This window comes from Podarcis muralis, chromosome 5 (genome assembly GCF_964188315.1).
Source record: "Podarcis muralis chromosome 5, rPodMur119.hap1.1, whole genome shotgun sequence".
In the NCBI taxonomy this organism is placed as follows: Eukaryota; Metazoa; Chordata; class Lepidosauria; order Squamata; family Lacertidae; genus Podarcis; species Podarcis muralis.
In genome coordinates, this window is record NC_135659.1 from 83,175,676 (window position 1) to 83,196,199 (window position 20,524).

Below are 20,524 nucleotides of genomic sequence, written 5' to 3' on the forward strand. Positions count from 1 at the left end.
ACCTATGGCCCTAGGCTTCAGAATCTCATGCTCTACCAACTGAGCTATCCCAGCAAGTTGCATGATTATTGCTGTGCATGGTTTGATTCTCTAAGTCTGCGTTGGAAAAGGGAGTGGTGGTGTAGTGGTTAGAGTTTTAGACTAGGCCCTAGGAGATCAGGGTTCAAATCCCCACTCAGCCACCATGAAGATCAGGGTTCAAATCCCCACTCAGCCACCATTCACTGCCTCTCATCCTAACCTACCTCACAGTGTATGTTGCACAGAGCCAGTTCATATTGCCATTACTATTTGTCTTGATCTCCAAGGTCTCTCTCTCAGCCCCTTCACATGAGATCCTTTCAAGCTGAAGATGCCAGGGACCAAGCGAAGCATGGGCTTTTCGTTGAACAATGGGCATTGTTTGCTGGGGTAGATTTCTTCTCTTCAGCTTGCAGCCGGAATTAGGAAGCACGATAGCTTTTGTTCTAGCTGATTACTTCGTGTCTCTGTGCTCTGACCAGCTTTTGTGTCCTTTTGTTTCTCTGTGTTTGCGCAGTAGAGAATCTGTTGTGATTACCTTGGTATTTGGGGGCAGTCTTCCATGTCAGCCAAAAGAACATATGCTACTTGTGGGAATAATGCCACTAACAAGCCGAGTAGGCACATTTTAGTTTATTTATCTGAAATAACGTGTAGGCTACTCTTCATCATAATGATCCCAATATGGGGTGCAACCATAAAAATACCAGTAGTCATGCCTCGGGTTACAGACGCTTCAGGTTGCGTTTTTCTGGGTTGCGGACCGCCGAAACCCAGAAGTACCGGAACTGGTTACTTCCAGGTTTCGCCGGTCGCACATGCGCAGAAGCACCGAATCGCAACCCGTGCATGCGCAGACACGCCGCCGCGGGTTGCGGATGCTGCGGGTTGCAAACGTGCATCCCGCATGGATCACATTCACAACCTGAGCGTCCGCTGCAACACCATACCATAAAAGCAATAAAACATATTTAAAACAGCAAGCTCTACACCACTAGAGCAAGCTACGAAACTCCTGTATGACTAAAACTAGTAGTATCTTATTCAGAGATAAAGTCCTGTGTATTACAGAAGACAGTTGAATTGCAGATTCACACAAATGTTTGGAATGGTTCCTTTGCCTGGGCTTGTTTATTGTGTGCATTAACTTGCATTTACAAGGGTTGGTCAGAATATTTGAAATCTGATTGATTGATTGATTGATTGATTGATTGAAGTATCTTTTGTTTGCACCCCAAAAGTTGGGCAATGAAGAAAAATATATTTCCATTTCAAACGAACAGGATGCTTGTAACGCCGTATTATTTTATTAAAACTCGGCAGTCGTATACACCTTATCTCCAGCTTCCTGAAGCTGCCTAAAATAAGATTTGCAAAGCTTCCAGGCAATGCTCATGTGGCTTTGGAAAGTTCCCAGCACTAGGCCATTTCACAATAAGAAGGGCAGGGGTGCTGACAGCCCGTCTGTGTGCCCTTACCGTCATAAGCTGGCAAAGATGGCAGACTTGAGGAGGAGCAGTGACTTCTCGGGTTTCAACATGGTGTGATGACTAGGAAAGGAGCAAAGGCTTCTGCATTAACCTCTTTCCAAGTGCTGACATGATTTAATGGTTCTACCTAGTTTGCATACTGAGGCTTGTGTGTTTCAGCACTTAGGCCTGCTGAATGTGGTCCCTGAATGGCTGCGCACATTAATTCGCATGCATGCGTCAAATTACTTCTCTGGGACTTGAAGCAGCAAGGGGCTTTCTAGGAATACCACATTCCAAGGGTCTGGTTGTAGGGGTAAGGTCACAGTTGCTTGTTTACTTTCCCTGCCATGTTAGCAAGTAGTGCTGTGTAGTCAAGCAAATGCGAAGCAGTGTGATAAAATAATTGCAAGAATCAAAACTCTCAGTATCCATTGTTCATTGTAAGAGTTTATCTCTCTCTCCTAAGAACTTCACACAAAACTTTATCTGATCGGCAGTCTTGCTAATCATGTGCTTGTGTGGATGTTTGTTGGTGTGCGAAGGAAGAGTTAGCTCCTTCTCCTGCTTGCCAAATACCGTATTTTTTGCTCTATAAGACTCACTTTTTCCCTCCTAAAAAGTAAGGGGAAATGTGTGTGCATCTTATGGAGCGAAAGCAGGCTGCGCAGCTATCCCAGAAGCCAGAACAACAAGAGGGATTGCTGCTTTCGCTGCACAGCGATCCCTCTTGCTGTTCTGGCTTCTGAAATTCAGAATATTTTTTTCTTGTTTTCCTCCTCCAAAAACTAGGTGCGTCTTATGGTCTGGTGTGTCTTATAGAGCAAAAAATACGGTAATTTTTTTCATTCTGACTACTTACTGGGGTTAAAGGTTATTGTGTGATTTCACGCCCCCCTCCCCTCCCCGGCTGCAATCTCACCACTTTAGATAGTAATTTTACCTGGATATGTGCCGTTATTGCTGCCATTTCACTATCTTAATTCATTTATATTTTTGTTGCTGCTGAGTTTGTTCGGGTTTTTTGCTAGATTGGTTAAATGAATTGTGACTTTGTCTCACAATTAGTCTCAGTAATTTTAGTACAATGGATTATTTTGAATTAAGTGCTGTGTTGATACTTGCCTTTGCTTTTGATCTATCAGTTTCTGTAATGAACTGAATCATTAAGTTGCAACATCTATTATCTGTTGCAACCCCACTTCGACTGCAGTAATTGCAGAAAAGGTGTACATGAAATAAGCTTGACTTCACTACCTTCCAGTGCTTTGTGATTGATGTCCTCTCCCTTTGCCACGTTGAGGCAAAAGGTTTGTGACAACATAGTCAGCCAGCATAAATGTGAAACCTTTGACAGCTGCAGTAATATGAGTGGCTGGTACTGCCTGCATTAACAGTTAGCACTAAACCATGGTTTGTCCAACAAACCATTAGTTATCCCAAAGACAAGCCATTGCTTGTTTCGGCAAAGCTTCATTTGCTTTCCAGCTGTTCTTGCCTCATGTAGCACCAAGCAAGGCTTTCTGTTTGGACAGAACACCAAGTCACTGTTCATAAGCTAACAGCAAAAGGTGGATTCAAGTTGTGGTCTGTTGGCAGAAAGCAAACCATGGTTAATCTGTAGGACTGGGTTTGCTCATCAAGACTTAGTGCTGTATGCAAAATGGGCATATATATATATATATATATATATATATATATATATATATATACACACACACACACACACACACACACAGTGGTACCTCGCAAGATGGAAAACTCGCAAGACGAAAGGGTTTTTTGTTTTTTGAGCTGCTTCGCAAGACGATTTTCCCTATGGGCTTGCTTCGCAAGACGGAAACGTCTTGCAAGTTTGTTTCCTTTTTCTTAACACCGTTAATACAGTTGCGACTTGACTTCGAGGAGCAACTCATAGCACGCGGTGTGGTAGCCTTTTTTGAGGTTTTTGAAGACTTTGGTGATTTTTGAAGCTTTTCCAAAACTTTTCCGACACCGTGCTTCGCAAGACGAAAAAAATCGCAAGACGACAAAACTCGCGGAACGAATAAATTTCGTCTTGCGAGGCACCACTGTATATAACTTTTAAAGATAGCTTCATATTGGGAAATATTTACAGGGGCAGAGGTTCTCAAGTAGAAGGTGCAACAAAGTTGTAGCAGAACATTCCAAATAATGGTAATAATGGTTTTCCTTGTTCTGTATATTCTTTCACAGATCTAGGTTAATTAGCAAGCAACACTGTTTCTTCTTTTCCTCTGCAGAGCTTTTTATTTTAAAGGGATTTAAATTCCACAATGAGTTAGAAACAAAGGTCTCTTTTCAGTTGTAAAGAGCTCTGCAACATGCAGCCCATGGGTAACATTGCCTGAGTGTTGCAATCCTTGCATTGTGTGGTTTGATGGAAATAACTGCTGCATTGGTGCAGAGCAGGGGTCAGCAAACCTTTTCAGCAGGGGGCCAGTCCACTGTCCCTCAGACCTGGTGGGGGGCCCGGACTATATATTTTTTTTGGGGGGGAGAACGTATTCCTATGCCTCACAAATAACCCAGAGATGCATTTTAAATAAAAGGACACATTCTACTCATGTAAAACCACGCTGATTCCCACACCATCCGCAGGCCGGATTTAGAAGGTGATTGGGTCGGATCCAGCTCCTGGGCCTTAGTTTGCCTACCCATGGTGCAGATGGTCCCGGCACTCACCTCTTTACTTTGGTGTTGCAGTTGCTTCTCTTGGCCGCCTTGCAAGTTTCGAGCACCTACAGTGGTACCTCGCGAGACGAATGCCTCGCAAGACGGAAAACTCGCAAGACGAAAGGGTTTTCCGTTTTTCGAGGTGCTTCGCCAGACGAATTTCCCTATGGGCTTGCTTCGCAAGAAGAAAGCCCATAGGGAAATCTCCGGGGACCTCTTTTAAAATGCTGGCGGTCGGGAGCAAAGACTTGCGCCCACCGCTGGCCTTCAGAAGAGGTCCTGGACCTCTTCTGAAGGCCGGCGGGGGGCGAAAGTCTTTGCTCCCCCCCGCCTGCCTTCCCGGGACAGCAGAGACTTCTCCGCTGTCCCGGGCGATCTTAAAATGCTGACCTTCAGAAGAGGTCGGGGGACAGACTGCCCCGGACCTGGTCTGAAGGCGGTTTCCATAGGAACGCATTGATTGATTTTCAATGCATTCCTATGGGAAACCGTGCTTCGCAAGACAAAAAACTCACAGGAAGAAAAAACTCGCGGAACGAATTAATTTCGTCTTGCGAGGTACCACTGTACTTGTGGCCGCTCTTTGCTTTGAGTCGATGGTGATACTGCATACTGCTTCCCTCTTTCTCACCCCCCCTCGCCCCACCAGAAGGTGGGTGGCTGTGTTAATAATGCACAAGCATTCATGGACAGCTCTGTATGAATGAAAGAGACAATCTTTACAGCTATATAGGCGTAGGATTTATACTGCTCATCTTCCACATACCGTATTTTTCGCTTCATAAGAGGCACGTTTTCCCTCCTAAAAAGTAAGGGGAAATGTCTGTGCGTCTTACGAAGCGAATGTGTGGTCCCTGGAGCCAAATTGCCTGGGGCGAAAAACAGATTGTGCTTTTTTTTTTTAGAAAGAGGGAAGGGGGTGTTGAAACAAAGCCACTGATCAGCAAGCGATCGAGAGGGAGATAAGGGACACTAGCGATAAAGGAGGCTGCCTGGGTGGGGGGAAGTAAAAGCACATGGATCCTCAGGATTTTTACATTGGGTCACCAAATTCACCATCAGATCACATAGCATGTCCATGACTATAGCCTGCACAAAAAATCACGCATCCACTGATTTGTGGGGCAGCAATGGTGCAAAAACATGGGTACAAAGCACGGATCCACATGGATCCTCAGGATTTTTGCATTGGGCTACCCCAGGGGTCTGCAACCCACGGCTCAGGAGCTGCCTGTGGCTCTTTTACACCTTTGCCGTGGCTCCGGGGCGGATACTAGCATGGGGAGGAGGCGCATTGTGCACCCCGACACTCCCCACTGTGGTGGGCGCTCTACTGGCTGTGACGTCGCATGGGGGCGGTACGTGCGTTAGTCATGCACCGTCCCGACGTCACCTTCCCGCCCGCTGTCAAATCGCGGCTCCGGTGATATATTTGTTTTAAATGTCGCAATGGTTTTGCGGCTCCCAGTTTTTTTCCGGATCCAAGTGACTCTTTTTGTCTTAAAGGTTGCAGACCCCTGGGCTACCCCAAACTCACTGTCAAATCACATGTGTGTGGCCACAGCATGTACCACAAAAATCATACATCCACTATTCTGTCTAAAAACTATGTGTGTCTTATGGTCAGGTGCATCATACAGAGCGAAAAATACAGCAATCATTTCAGTGGCCTAATGCAGAAGAACAGAGGAGATGGAAGTGAGCACCGCAGGGCGCCGTGGGAGGAGCAGTTTCCATACAGAGCAACCCATTTTAGCACCAATATACTTTGTACAATACCTAATCATTTGATGAGGATTTGGTATAGCGACTCTAGCAAGACAAAGTCGTGCCTGTTCCCCTTAGGTTTATGTAGACCAGGGATGAATCTTCACCCTCGTGCAGCTTTAATCAGGCTTCTTATTCATGAAAGAAACGGGAAGCTATTCAGTTGAGATTTTCTGGAAAGGTGGGGGATAGTGATCTGTCACCTCCTCCCCCCCCCCCCATTCACAAGCTGCACTTTGCTGCCATGTCTGTTTTTCCCCCTGAACGATTCAAGCACATGAGATTATTGTGACTCATGCTTAAAGCACATTAAGTATTTAACATTGGAAATCTTGTGTTGGTGAGGTTCTTCCTCTCGAGGTTTTCTTCTTCTTTCTACTTGGGGTTTACTCGAAATGCCACCTATTTCTTGGAATGACGGGGCTGTTTCCAGTGGGAGTAAGTGGTGAACCTGCGTCTGGGCTGCTTCAGGCTGCTAGTGGGGGCTTGTAGCGTTTCAGTGCTCCTCCGTACGGAAATCAAAATCAAAAATCCATCTGCGGGGGGCCGGAACTAGGCTAGGTTTCCCCTGGCATCCAGTTTTCTCATATATATATATATATATATATATATATATATATATATGCAGGTTTTGGTGTCCTCGGGTGTCTTCCCGTGTAAAAGTTGGGGTGTCTAGGCGACGTTTCGACGAGGTCTCACTCGTCATCTTCAGGCTGGTGCTCGTCGAAACGTCGCCTAGACACCCCAACTTTTACACGGGAAGACACCCGAGGACACCAAAACCTGCATACCTATACCCGTGAAAATCTACGAAAGCATATATATATATATATATATATCCCTCTCCCATTGAACCAATGGAGGGGGAAACAGGAAAATATTATAGTCCTAAAATATCTAACTGTGAAGATACATAAAATGAAAGGGTATAAGGTCAATGAGAAGGAGGAGGATTGGTTTGAGAAGCTATTTGGGCAGGTTTGAACAATTTGGGGCAATTAAAATGTTAAAAGTTAAATAAACCTTGTGGAGGGAGGAGTGTTAAGGTATATAGAATTGTACATATGCTTGATTTAAATATGTTATTATTGATTATGTATACCCAGTGTATATATATACATTCATTCCTCTATGAAGGAGCACTCAATCATGTGAGACCCCTCCCACCCGAAGACTTGGGAGTGGTACTACCCAGACAAAAGGTTGCCACTTCAGCGAGCCCTTAGCTCTATTTTTGTTCCCTGCACGTCATCTGCATTCAGTTACATCAGTGGTCTGCTTATCTCAGATCTCTTTTAACAGCACGATTCTGTGATGTTTGACCACTGCTACTTTTACAGTCGGGCTGAAGAATTATTCTAAACAGGGAGGGATATCGGACAGCGAACAAGTGTCTACACTCTGCACAAAAACATTTGCACCGCAGTAACCCAAATCCTGTTGTTGTATTTATTATTATTATTATTATTATTATTATTATTATTATTATTATTATTATTGCTCTAGTGTAAGTTTTGTCCTTGATATACTGCACAACAGGAGTGGGGACTCTCAGACTGGGAGAGAGAATACCCTTCTCAATCTGGCTTTCAGGACTCTCCCTATAGGCCACCCTTGCTCCTCAGCAACACTGTCTCTTCCCAGGCCACAATCCTCACCATTTTCTTTTCGGGCTATAATGCATCTTGCTTCTCTGGATGGAGGTTAAGTGTGTGCAGGTGTGTGTCCACTGTACAGAGGTAATATTTGCGCCTATTGCTACACATACTTCTGTCTCTCGCCATACCCACTACTAGAATGTGCCCCCTCTCTCCTGGGTCCTAGCCTGGCACTATAACTTCTAGGCCACCAGTCTTAACCTTGTCTTCTGGGCAAGACATATAAATGATAAAATGCAGTTCAAATGGGTAGGCAATGTGGTTCCCCTCCAGATGTTGTTGGGAGAAAAAGAGAGTCTTCGCCAGGTTCCAGGACAACCATAAAGAAGGTACCAGGCAAGAATCTCTGGGGAGGGAATTCCACAGCCAGGTTGGTACCTGCATCAAGATGGCATTTTCTGTAGTGACCACCCACCTCACTTCACCTGGTGGGGGCACCTGGAGCAGGGCTTTCTCCATACTTGAATCAAGAAGGTTGGGGGTTTTTTTTCACAGTAAAAGTGTATCTAGAAGAAGCAATGAATCATCCTGCACGCTCTGTATAAATGTCGGTCATGCTCATTCTTGGAAGGAAGTGAGTTGATGCCAATCTGTCTCTTGAGATCTCTCGGAAAACACATTCATTCCACAGCCTCCTCCCCTTTCACTGATGTCAGAGTACATGCATGGGCTTTCTTTCAGTCTTACCACGTGGGAGGGGGGATGTTTCCAGCTCCTGCAGAAGTTGGCCACTTGTGACTAGAACTTTGCTTAATGAGCTCAGTGCCATTGAGACGTTTCATAAGAACAGAAAACTCAGTGTACAGTTTTGGTTCCCCTGCCTGTCACAAAGGGTGTAGCTAGATGTCCTTCTCAAGAGGAACACCAGTAGTTTCACCTCTCAAAGCATCTGTACTGACAGTTCCAAGATGAAGTGTTTTATTGCAGAAGTTGATGCAGAAGTAGACTATTGTGGTTGGGGGCAAAGACAGGTGTGGCTCCATAGGCATTCGTTATGGCTGGGGAATTGGAAATTCCATGCTCTGGTTTTTGTTTCATTTTGCAGTATTTATAGGCTACCCTGTTTTTTTAAAAAGTTCAGGAGCCAAAACGTACGAGTGCCAAGGCGTTTGGCTTTCAAGGTACGACTGTAGAGTGCTGTGGGATCCCAGAGTATAAATGTTGAGGAAATCCCATCTTCTTGAGTCAGCCATCCAAGTATGAGTGGAGCAGCCAAAATGGAGCATCCACCAAGACCCAACATGATCAGCCTCTCTAAAAACGTACTATAGCTGATGGCATAAAAAGCCACAAAGAGGTCCAGGAGAATCAACGGTGTTGTACTGCCCATGTCATCTGTAGGAGTGGACAAAGGAGTTTTTCTTCCAAAAATAAATCTAGAAAGTCTAGAAGTTGACTGGCTACTCTGCATCCAGGAAGGGAATGTTAGCCTCCATTGGACATCTGTTCATGAACATCTTCTGGGCCCAAGGAAAGTTTCTTCAGAAGCAATTACACTGTAGTCTCTTTAGTTCAGCAATAGTTCTAACACTGGAGGACTTATTCTACCATGTGCTGGGAAATGTTATACAAAGTCAGAATACACTCGGAATGCAAGAGGGTTTACGAGGCCACTTGCAAGTTTAGTACTTGGCAGAACTGTGTATATTCTGCCAGTGGTGTGTGTGTGTGTGTGTGTGTGTGTGTGTGTGTGTTCCTGAAAAAAGAAATCACTAGGATCTGGCACTAACTCTCTTATTATGTCTAAATTGAGTACAGAAAACAAAGTGAACTTGCATGGTGTTCATGTAAGTCTTATATTTATTTAGTTAACAAAATAAATATAAAAAATGGCTTCACTCCAAGCCTATTCAAAAATGATGCATTTGGCCCAGCCAAATTTGTTTAATTTTCTTGGATGACCATTTAAGCTGAGCTTTACTGTTCATTTTGCATATGCAAGGAAGATCCCTCTCCTGGAACTTCAAGATTGAATAAAAAAACTTATTTTTTCATACTGCTTCAAGTTAAAACCCAGCAATGTGTATTTCAGTTTCTGAATCTATACCAGGTCTTCTGTATTTTTCTAATGCTGTGCGTTTCCTATACCAAGTCCCTGTCATTTTTAAAAAATGGTTGATTTACTTAATATTTTTAATCCACACTTCATTTCTACATAGTGCAATCCAGTTTCAGTCAGGTTTGGTTTTATAATAAGGCAGCACAAAAATCTTTTAAGTTCGTTGTTTCTAAACTGTACTGCTGACTTGGTGCATAGAACACACTACATGCAAAGGATTCTTTTGAAATCTATGGCTCCAGCCCGTGGCGCTGATGACTCAAGAAAACTTGGGTTCTTATCTTAACCAGACATGTGCAGCCCTTCGCTATTAATACGTATTTATGAAATGGTGGCATGTAGGATACCAAAGGACAAATGTGTTCTGGCAGAGATATCCCTGCTTATCTACTTATTTTGCAAGTAATACAAGACCCACTACTGGTAATCGTGGTCTGGAAGTGAAATTGTGCTTTCTCCTGTATGTCACACAAATGAAATCTGGCAAATAACATGGTCTCTATCCTAAAATCCTTACTGTGCAAAATCGTTTTTCGGTGACGTCGTATGTGTATATATATACATATTGCTCAGCCTCTAATGTAAGATTGAACATGGCAAGGATTCTCCGTGGGTGATTCAATCTAAAAACTGGAAACAATGGTTTTAATGGTTTCTTTGCAGACTCCACAAAACAGAATCAAGCACTGTGATAAGCCATAAGCTTTCAGTGTTTTTTATTCCTGAACCAACCAAAAGAAAGCAATAATAATAATAATAATAATAATAATAATAATAATAATAATATACAGTGAACGAACTGAGACCGCCATGTAGATTTACAGCACAGCTAAATTTCTTAATTTATTTCCTTCTAGGACATAAGGCATGAAGCCAGTGACTTTCCATGTAAAGTGGCCAAACTTCCCAGAAACAAAAATCGCAACAGATACAGAGATGTCAGCCCATGTAAGTACTGTATCCCTCTCAATACATTCAAGGAGTCTTTACAAAAGGGTGGAGTAGTGCAGATGCAATGCCAAACAATTCAAAGTAAAACTGTATTGTTTCCAATGTGCGTGCAACTTTAAAACAACAACACCCTGCTGCTGCTATTTTGATAATATGCCAAAATATTACCGCTGGTCCTCCAGCATTGTAATTGGGCACAGACATGCAAAGCAGAGAAATTCGCAACTCGGGCAAGCAGAGATGGAGTCCAGTTTGTCCCAAAGCTGTAGAGAACTTGCAGTATGTCCACCTTGCTCATCTCCCCCCCCCCCCAACCTTTCAAATGCCCAGCTTTCTCTACATGCCGGTGATAAACTTTGCAAGGGTTCGACCTTGGAATGGCATTTTCCAGTATCAGACCTTCGTCCTGGAATGTCTGCAGTGGTGAAAGAGAAGTGTCTGTGAGCTTGTGAAGGTTGTGTTTTCTTTTCCTCGTTGAGTAAGCTCAGCCTGTTTCCATGCACTAAGCAAAGGCTTCCAGAATGGACTGGTGGGTTTGGGTTCCGAGGCAAGCAATGAGCACAGACAGTTGGCTTTTTAGAAATTAAGTGAAGAACTGCCGTTGCTCAGTCTCTCTCATTTTTAATATCTAGTTTAAAAGCTGGGTGATTTCCTGTTTAATCACGTAAAAACGCTTTGCCTTCTCGTCCAGCATTCTGTTTCGCAGAGGAACTAACCAGTGCCTGCAGGATGCCCACAAGCACTGGACGCATACAGAAGCACCATCTTGCTTTTCTACCTCACCAACTGATCTTAAGAGGAATCTTGCATCTAGACCTGGCTGTACCATGTAACCATGAATAGCCTTGTCCTACGTGAATTTGTCTAATTGGCTTTAGAGCCATCTAAGCTAGTGGCTGTTGCCACAGTTCATAGCAGTGAATTCCATTTGTTACCCACCTCTTCTCCAGAAAGCTCAGGACCATGTGCATTGGGTTATCTCAATTTATCATCGCAACCACCCTATGGGGCCTGTTTGGCTAAGAGGTGGATGAGTGGGGATTTGCAATTAAGTCTCCCTGATTCAAATCCAGGATGGTCTCCATGTTGACTGCACTGGCTCTCAAACAAGCCGTGGTGAACTTTTCTAGCTGTTCAACTCCCAAGTGTGTCATAATGACCACCTGAATCTCATGAGGATTTTTTTTTAAAAAAGTCATGTGCATTCAGTCACAGATCTCCTATCTACATTAATGTTGAAGATACGGTATCGCCATGTACTGGAAAATCTCTACCATCACTTAATAGACTAAAAATCAGCTGAGTCTTCCAGGAAAACTCAATAGAAGCTATAATGTTGCACATAATTTTGCTTACTGATCAGTTTTAGGGCTTCTTTTTGTGGTAACCACCATTGATTTTTGTTTGTTTTAGATGAAACGGCTTCCAGTCAGTTTGGTTTTCCTGTAAAATGTAGGGATTCTTCTATATCTGGGTAGGCTAAATAGAGCAAACTTCAGATCTTTTGAAACGAAGTGCAGATACTGTCGAAGTGGCTTGACTATTGATAATAGCTGGGTGAAACATTAATTGAATAAAAGATACGCAACAGTGCAGCTGAAGGATTATGTTTTGGAACTATTGAGATTCCGATCTCTTCTGAAAATATGTGACAGCTTTTTAAAAAAAAAACTTTGAAAAATAAGCATACAACTTCAGCCTGGTATAGGTCTGCTTATATCTATCTTGATTGAAAGTGAAAATGCGAACATAACATTTCTTTTAGTCCAGCTTGCACACTACATTAAACCATAGTTAAAGTAAACTATGGTTTTATGTGTCTGATCAGCATGCTAGTTCATTCTGATGAAATAATGGACGCCCATGATTTCATCAGTATGAACTGTACCAGAAAGACACGTTGTAGTCTGGCTTCTTGTTACATCCCAAGCTGGATACATGGTTTGTTTCTCCAAACAAACCACAAGCTGAAGCCAAGGTTTATTCTTCACTTACCACTTGTGGTTAGCTTGCAGGAAACAAACCTCAAGCCCAGGTTTGCATGTTACAAGTCAAACTGTGGCTTGTCTCCCCTCCAGCACAGCAGGAGTGGGAAAGGTCAAAGCACCCACAATATCAGCAGTGTACACCAGCATGAGCCTATGCTTGTTCACATTGAACCATAGCTTATTTTAATTATGGGTGAAGAAGAAGAAGAGGAGGAGGAGGAGTTTGGATTTGATATCCTGCTTTATCACTTCCCGAAGGAGTCTCAAAGCAGCTAACATTCTCCTTTCCCTTCCTTCCCCCACAACAAACACTCTGTGAGGTGAGTGGGGCTGAGAGACTTCAGAGAAGTGTGACTAGCCCAAGGTCACCCAGCAGCTGCATGTGGAGGAGCGGGGAATCGAACCCAGTTCACCAGATTACGAGTCCACCGCTCTTAACCACTACACCACACTGGCACTAACATGACATGCAAACTAAGTTGTTGTTAGTAACACATCTTATTAAGCATCAGTCACACACTCTTTTCAGAAGAGTTCTTGAGAATCGTATATAATGGGTGCTGTCCCATATTTCATTATTTTGAATTGAAAGATGTTAGCCCTTCTTTTTGAGTAAGCTGCTTCACATAAAATGAGTAACACACAGTGATTTTCTTAACTGTGCATTCTACAGTTGACCACAGTCGAATTAAGCTGCAGCAGGATGATAATGACTATATCAATGCCAGTTTGATAAAAATGGAAGAGGCGAACAGGAGCTACATCCTCACACAGGTAAGTGCTTGAGAGAGGAGGAAGGATGGAGAACCCAATTCATAGTCTTCCTTACCTCTCGTTCGGTCTTTGAATCTTATAAATGCATAGTTTGTGTGTGGCATGAGAGAGAATTGGTTAAAGGCATTCATTTTTCCTGTTGTGCAACATTTCACTGCTGTAGAAATGCCCATAAGAGAAGTTTGCCATAGTTAGCCGTTTCCTTCATGAATTACCGTATTTTTCGCACCATAGGGCGCACCGGACCATAGGGCGCACCCAGTTTTTTTTTTGGGGGGGGGAATCAAGGAAAAAAATCTTCCCCCCACCCAGCCCCAAAGAGCAGCGTACAGGCTGAGCACAACCTCTCCCTGCCGGAGGGGTTGCGCGCGGCTATGGCACAAGCCAAGGCAGCAAGCAGGATGGATCCCGCTCGCTGTCTTTGCTTCCTCTTTAGCCCCGCGCAACCTCTACTTGCCGGGAGACGCTGCGCAGGGCTAAAGAAGCCATAGCCCCATGTAGCCTCTCCTTGCCGGAGGGGTTGCGCGCAGCTATGGAGCAAGCCAAGGCAGCAAGCGGGATGGATCCCGCTCGCTGTTTTGGCTTCCCCTTTATCCCCGTGCAGCCTCTCCTTGCCGGAGACACTGCGCAGGGCTTTCCTGGCTTTACTGGGAGGTGGGGGGATTCCCTCACCTCTCCCAAAAGCCCGCAGAAGCCGTGCAACCCCTTTAAAGAGATCATGGCTTCTCCTGGCTTTTCTGGGAGGTGGGAGAAGGGACTGATGCGGCCAGTCAGTCCCTTCTCCCTCCTGTGGAAAAGCCCGCAAGAGCTCACGGAGCTTGTGTGCGGCTCTTGGGGGCTTTTCCCGCCTGCCTCCCCCCTGCATTCGCTCCATAGGACGCGCACACATTTTCCCTTGCTTTTTAGGAGGGAAAAAGTGCGTCCTATGGTGCGAAAAATACGGTAATCTAATCCTATTTTAAAGCCATCAAGAGTTGGCCTCTTGTGGGAGTATACTCTATAGTAGGCATAGGCAGACTTGGCCCTCCAGATGTTTTGGGACTACAGCTCCCATGATCCCTAGCTAACAGGACCAGTGGTCAGGGATGATGGGAATTGTAGTCCCCAAACATCTGGAGGGCCGAGTTTGCCCATGCCTGTTCTATAGTGTAACTATGCACCGCGTGAAGAATTGCTTTCTTCACATATGAGAACTGGGGGAAGTCAATAGAGTGACAATCTAGAAAAGAGACCCTGCCAATGTTTTGATAATGCTGGACCCTGAAGTACTTACTGACATGAAATATGACTTCCAAAGAGCTGGGACCCCCTTTGGAAGAATGTGTTTATAAGGCCTGCTTCTGTTTGTATTACACGGCTCCATTACGTGGAATAAGAATGAAAAAAGCATATTAATTCTTTTACACAAAGGATTTTTCTTTTTGTCATTTGTATGCCCAGAATTATGAATTGCAAATTGTGATTTAAGCATTCTGAAATCCATTCAAGTTAAACAAGGGTTTGCTCCTTCAGCATCTCTTACTGCATAGTATATCCATGCTTTTGTGATCTAAGTAACTTTGATGCTGCCTAGTCAAGTCCTCCCTCCTCCTAGCGTATCTATGTAGAAGGCCGTAGAGCTGCTCCTCCTCTTCTTCTTCTTCTTCTTCTTCTTCTTCTTCTTCTTCTTCTTCTTCCTCCTCCTCCTCTGTGACTCTCAAAAATAGATCTCCTTAGAGAGGAGGCATGGGTAATTTCCAGCAGAGCTTTGCATCCCTCCTTGGCTCCTCCCAGCTTTATGTCTTTGTTGTTACTGAACCAGGATCATTTGCTCCCCCAGAGCAGAGTGCAGGAAGCCGTGCACCCAGTCCCCTTCCTGTTGATGGTCGGTTTTGTGATCAGTCGTGTCCTTTTCTCTTTCTGAAGCTGTTTCCTTTGATAGAATCTTCACTCTGCCTCCTCCCTCTCTCATTGGCCCAGACACTTTAAATTACTCCGAGCCTTTTCCATTGATTTGTTTGGGCTCGATCCACCTTGGTTTCTCGTGTCTGTTTGTCTCAGTTTTGTACAAGGAGTCATGCGAAACGCCAATGATGACTCGAGGAAGTCCCCATGGACAAGTTGAAGAGCCTTTCTTTAGCTTTAAATCTCATTAAAACAAAGGGTGGTGGCAATCGGCTAGGAACATCTGTAAGGAAAAGTAGCCTCTATTCAAAAATTACACAAATTAATAATTCCAGTTACAGATGGGTAGCCGTGTTGGTCTGCCATAGTCAAAACAAAAAAAAATTCCTTCCAGTAGCACCTTAAAGACCAACTAAGTTAGTTCTTGGTATGAGCTTTCGTGTGCAAGCACACTTCTTCAGATACCTATCGTATCTGAAGAAGTGTGCATGCACACGAAAGCTCATACCAAGAACTAACTTAGTTGGTCTTTAAGGTGCTACTGGAACAAATTAATAATGCACTCAGTGTTCGAAACTCCCATTGTTCTAGGCGCATCTTGCAACAGGGGGCTCTGGGTGCAGTACTGTGCCCAAGATTTCAATTTAAAACTGCAGAGTGGAAGGAAAGGAGGACCTTTTTCTGCCTCCCCACTTCCAGCTACTCTCTGAAGACTGGAGAAGAGACCCTCTTAAGAATATTAGGGTGGTGGGCTGGACAGGGGAAGGACTAGACCATGTGAAAAATGAACACAAGATTTTAGCTGCAGTTTATTCATTTTCAGCTTTGTATTCTTGTTATAAAAGTGCACCTATACATTCCATTGTTGCACCCATAACCTAGGTCTGAGGTGCCATTTAACTCCTGGCTTTCATATCTCAGTTTCTAACACTGTGCATACTCCACAAATAGTGATGATAATGAGGCTGAACTGACAGAATCCGTAAAGTATCAAGTCTCCAGGTGCCTGTGTTGTGCACCGAGAATGTCTTTTCAATTTACTTTAGGCTTTCCATGGGTAAAGGTAAAGGCGTTTGTTCACAGACAGCTTCCGGGTCATGTGGCCAGCATGACTAAGCCGCTTCTGGCGAACCAGAGCAGTGCACGGAAACACCGTTTACCTTCCTGCTGGAGCGGTACCTATTTATCTACTTGCACATTGACATGCTTTCGAACTGCTAGGTTGGCAGGAGCTGGGACAGCAATGGGAGCTCACCCCATCGCGGGGATTCGAACCGCCGACCTTCTGATCGGCAAGCCCTAGGCTCTGTGGTTTAGACCACAGCGCCACCCACGTCCCTTTTCTTCCATGTGTAGGTGTCCTAAATAATGATTATATTACATAGGGTGCATTCACCCTACTCCACAGCATGGAAAATTGAGAGCTAAGTCTCACCCATATAGAAAAACAGTCACGTGAAATGAGACCTACAAGGCTCAAGTGTTTTACCAGTGCCGGATTTACGTATAAGCTAAACAAGGTATAGCTTAGGGCCCCACTCTGTTGGGCCCCCCAAAAAAATGTAAAGGAAAAAAAACGATGTAAATTTCCAAAATATAAGTTAAAAAACAAATAAAATAAAACCTACACACAGCAACAGTAGCAAATGGCTTTAGATACTATTAGGTCCATAAATTACCATATAACATATATTCAACACAAAAAACTGCGACAATTTGTTGTTGACAAAGAACAGCTGGACATATAAAGGGCCCCATTACGTTCAGTAGCTTAGGGCCTCATCAAACCTAAATCCAGCCCTGGGTTGTACCAAAGCTGTTATCCAAAAAACACAGTATTCAAGTTTGGTTTCTTTAGTAAATGAGGTGGCAAAGTGACATCTAAATTTAACGAATATTTGCATAAACTGCTCCTGAGCGACCAGTCTCCCTATTGAGCCGGGGCGAATACAGTATCGCGGAGTCAAGTAAACAGGCAACATCTGCTCAAGGGTACAAGTCAGAGTCTGGGTTCAAGGGTGCATTGTTGAGGGTGCATCAGAGGGAAAATGCTGTGGGTGGGCAGAGATGGGCATGAGACAGATGAAATGCAAGGGTGAGAAGTTAAATGTGGTGTGACCACATTCATCGTGGTGAAGCAGCCCTTTGTTTGCTCTGAGCATCTCCCCATAAGCTTTGTAATACAGTCATACCTCGTGTTGCGTTTGCCTCAGGTTGAACGTTTTCAGGTTGCGTCCCGCAGCAACCCGGAAGTACCGGAAAGGGTTACTTCCGGGTTTCGCCGCTCACGCATGCGCAGACGCTCAAAATGCCGTCATACGCAGAAGCAGTGAATCGCAACCCACAGACACGGGTTGCGTTCTGCTCAGGTTGTGAACGGGGCTCCGGAATGGATCCCCTTCGCAACCAGAGGTACCACTGTACTTAAGGCTCAATCATGTACCCATGTGCAGCTAATCAGACGTTAAGGGACTAGGAAGCCTTTGTTCCTGACCTCCTAAACTTGGATAGACTGGGTAATCCAAATCCCTTTGGCTCCCAATTCCTAGCAATATCTATTCTGGATTATTTACTTGAATAGCACCAGGATATGGCATGCATTCGGGTGATATTAAATGCCAGTTGTGGGCTAATGGAGTTGACTTTTAGCCACTCGGCCATCAGTCACTTTCTTTTCCAAGGGGCTAGTTCGCTGCACTTGCAAGCTTTGTGAGTGCAGGGTTCCCATTTTGGCCAGCCTAATATCCTTAGTAAGTCTTTTGTAGATACATTTTAATACATTGGACATCATGGGTTGATATGTGAGGGACTGGTGGGAAAGGAAGAACCTTTGACCTGGAAGAGAGGTTACTTTGAAAGTGGATCGGGTAAACATCTAGCAGGAATAGTAAACTCTTTCTGACCTTGCGTGTCAGTGCTATGCCAAGACTTTTCATGAAATGATAAAGATGGCTGAATTTCCTAGCAGTTGGCTTTTATTGTCTCTCGTTTCTGTGAATTGCAAGTTCCATTGATTGAACAAACGTCTTAAATTTATCATGCGGAGTGGCGTTTTCATTTTTTTCTCAACAAGCTTTCTTAGAACTGTTCTTTACCGTTCCTATCTAGCAAATAATGAAATAAGGACCTGCTTCTCTATCTATAAAACTTTCAAGTTCTGCATCCTTACAGATTAGTATTTGGCAACTTCACAATATGAAGCGGGGTGGAAATCACTTAAAACTTCACATTTTATGTATCTGAAAAGAGGAGCCACTCCCTGTGTTGGGTTTAGAAATAGAGAATTGTTGCTAGGCTGCTGTTCTCTGAACTTGTACCACATTAAGGCTTTGTATCTTTGCAGGGGCCTCTGCCAAATACTTGTGGTCACTTTTGGGAGATGATTTGGGAACAGAAAAGCCGTGGCGTTGTCATGCTCAACAGAGTGATGGAAAAGGGATCAGTAAGTAACTAAATCATTCCCCCCCCCCCCCCAATGTTTGTTCTGGGATCCTGAGCACATGGTGCATGCACAATTTAAAAACCTGATGAAAATGGTCCTGTAGGGGGGGAAATGCAATAATGCACATGCCAGAAGTGAAGAAAAATAAGTATGGGTTAGACAACGTAGAAATATAATGGAATCTATTATGTTCAGAACCAATTGTTCAGTATGAGTGCAATATATGACCAGCCTGCAACCCAGTGCAATGAACTTTTTTACTTTGCTCCTTTGCAGTATCAGCATTTGGGTGTAATGAGGGGGCTGAGCATATTTATTTAATTGTATTTCATTTCTCTCTCAGTCCCAAGTTAGTTCATAGAGATGTGTAGCCAGTGTCAAGTATAGACGCTAGCACTGAGCTTACCAGGAGAAAAAGAAAAGAAAAATAGTTTGGATTTGATATCCCACTTTATCACTACCCAAAGGAGTCTCAAAGCGGCTAACAATCTCCTTTCCCTTCCTCCCCCACAACAAACACTCTGTGAGGTGAGTGGGGCTGGGAGACTTCAGAGAAGTGTGACTGGCCCAAGGTCACCCAGCAGCTGCATGTGGAGGAGCGGGGAAGCGAACCTGGTTCACCAGATTACAGGTCCACCACTCTTAACCACTACACCACACTGGCTCCCCAGTGTGACCCAGTGTGGTCACCAGGAGAATGAGTTGCATGGACTTTTTATTCCGTATCCCATTTTTTTTGCAGTTCCTTTATTGTTGGGCCACGTGAAAAGGTGTGAAAAATTCTTGGGACATTCCTCAGCTATTTTCAATTCAGGTGTTTTTGTGCAACAGCAGAGCCCTCATCATGTAGTTAAACCAGGGTCAGTGATGTCATTGCATTCACCATGTGATCCCTAAATGGCTGGGATCACACAGTGAAGAAGTCCGTTCAGGATTTTAAAAGTGGTTCTGAAGCAGCAGAGTATTGATGACTGATGACTGCAAACAGGTATGAAAAAATGCATGCAGGTGTTTAAAGCAGGGAGACTTTGGAGACATTTTTGTACCCTTTAAAACAGCAACTTACGTATTGAAAATTGAACAGCTTGAAAACTTGGTACAGCAATAACATCTGTGTCAACTCCTAGCTATTAGAAGCCCTCCAGATCAGACCTTTTAGTAACCTAAACTTTCAGCTGACATTGCTGTTGCTTTTTCAACCCTTTGCACGTGTCCAAAGAAGAACCACACTGTGCCACTATTTTACTTGTTTTCAGTTGTGTGTGTCCTTCATTCTGTTGTGGAACCCAAGCCAGTGTCCATGTGGTTCTCAGGCAATCCAGGGACTTCTGTGGCTGCCATAGCTACAATGATACTCCCTTTCCTCGCTGTTTTCCCTTTACTTTCTTCTCCTCCTGCTCCCCCTCTGGTCTTCACATTCTCTTACTACTCCCGAAACCATACTGCTGCTGCGTGTGTGTTTTTGAAAGCTCTTCAAACGCTTTAGTAAGCACATTTGATATGCATATTTTTCTTGCTTCAGGGTTTTTGCATAATGCATTTTTGGGTCGCATCACAAACAGCCATGTGTGTGGGTGCTGTAAAGCAGATGGTGCACTCACTGATGAATAAATCACTTTATAAGTAGTTAGGAAGGGACATGGGTGGCGCTGTAGTCTAAACCACAGAGCCTAGGGCTTGCCGATCAGAAGGTTGGCGGTTCGAATCCCCACAACAGGGTGAGCTCCCGTTGCTTGGTCCCTGCTCCTGCCAACCTAGCAGTTCAAAAGCACGTCAAAGTGCAAGTAGATAAATAGGTAGCGCTCCAGCGGGAA

General features: G+C 44.1%; 1 protein-coding gene across 2 annotated transcripts in view; it reads left to right on the forward strand.

Annotated features, from left to right (window-relative positions):
• The window catches only part of PTPN1 (protein tyrosine phosphatase non-receptor type 1), a 90,355-nt gene that overhangs the window by 52,820 nt on the left and 17,011 nt on the right, over positions 1-20,524 (forward strand). For both annotated transcript variants that reach the window (XM_028735196.2, XM_028735195.2), the window contains exons 2-4: positions 10,529-10,619; positions 13,284-13,384; positions 18,612-18,710. In XM_028735196.2, coding sequence (XP_028591029.2) covers positions 10,529-10,619; positions 13,284-13,384; positions 18,612-18,710 — 291 coding nt within the window. The remainder of the gene's footprint in view (positions 1-10,528; positions 10,620-13,283; positions 13,385-18,611; positions 18,711-20,524) is intronic.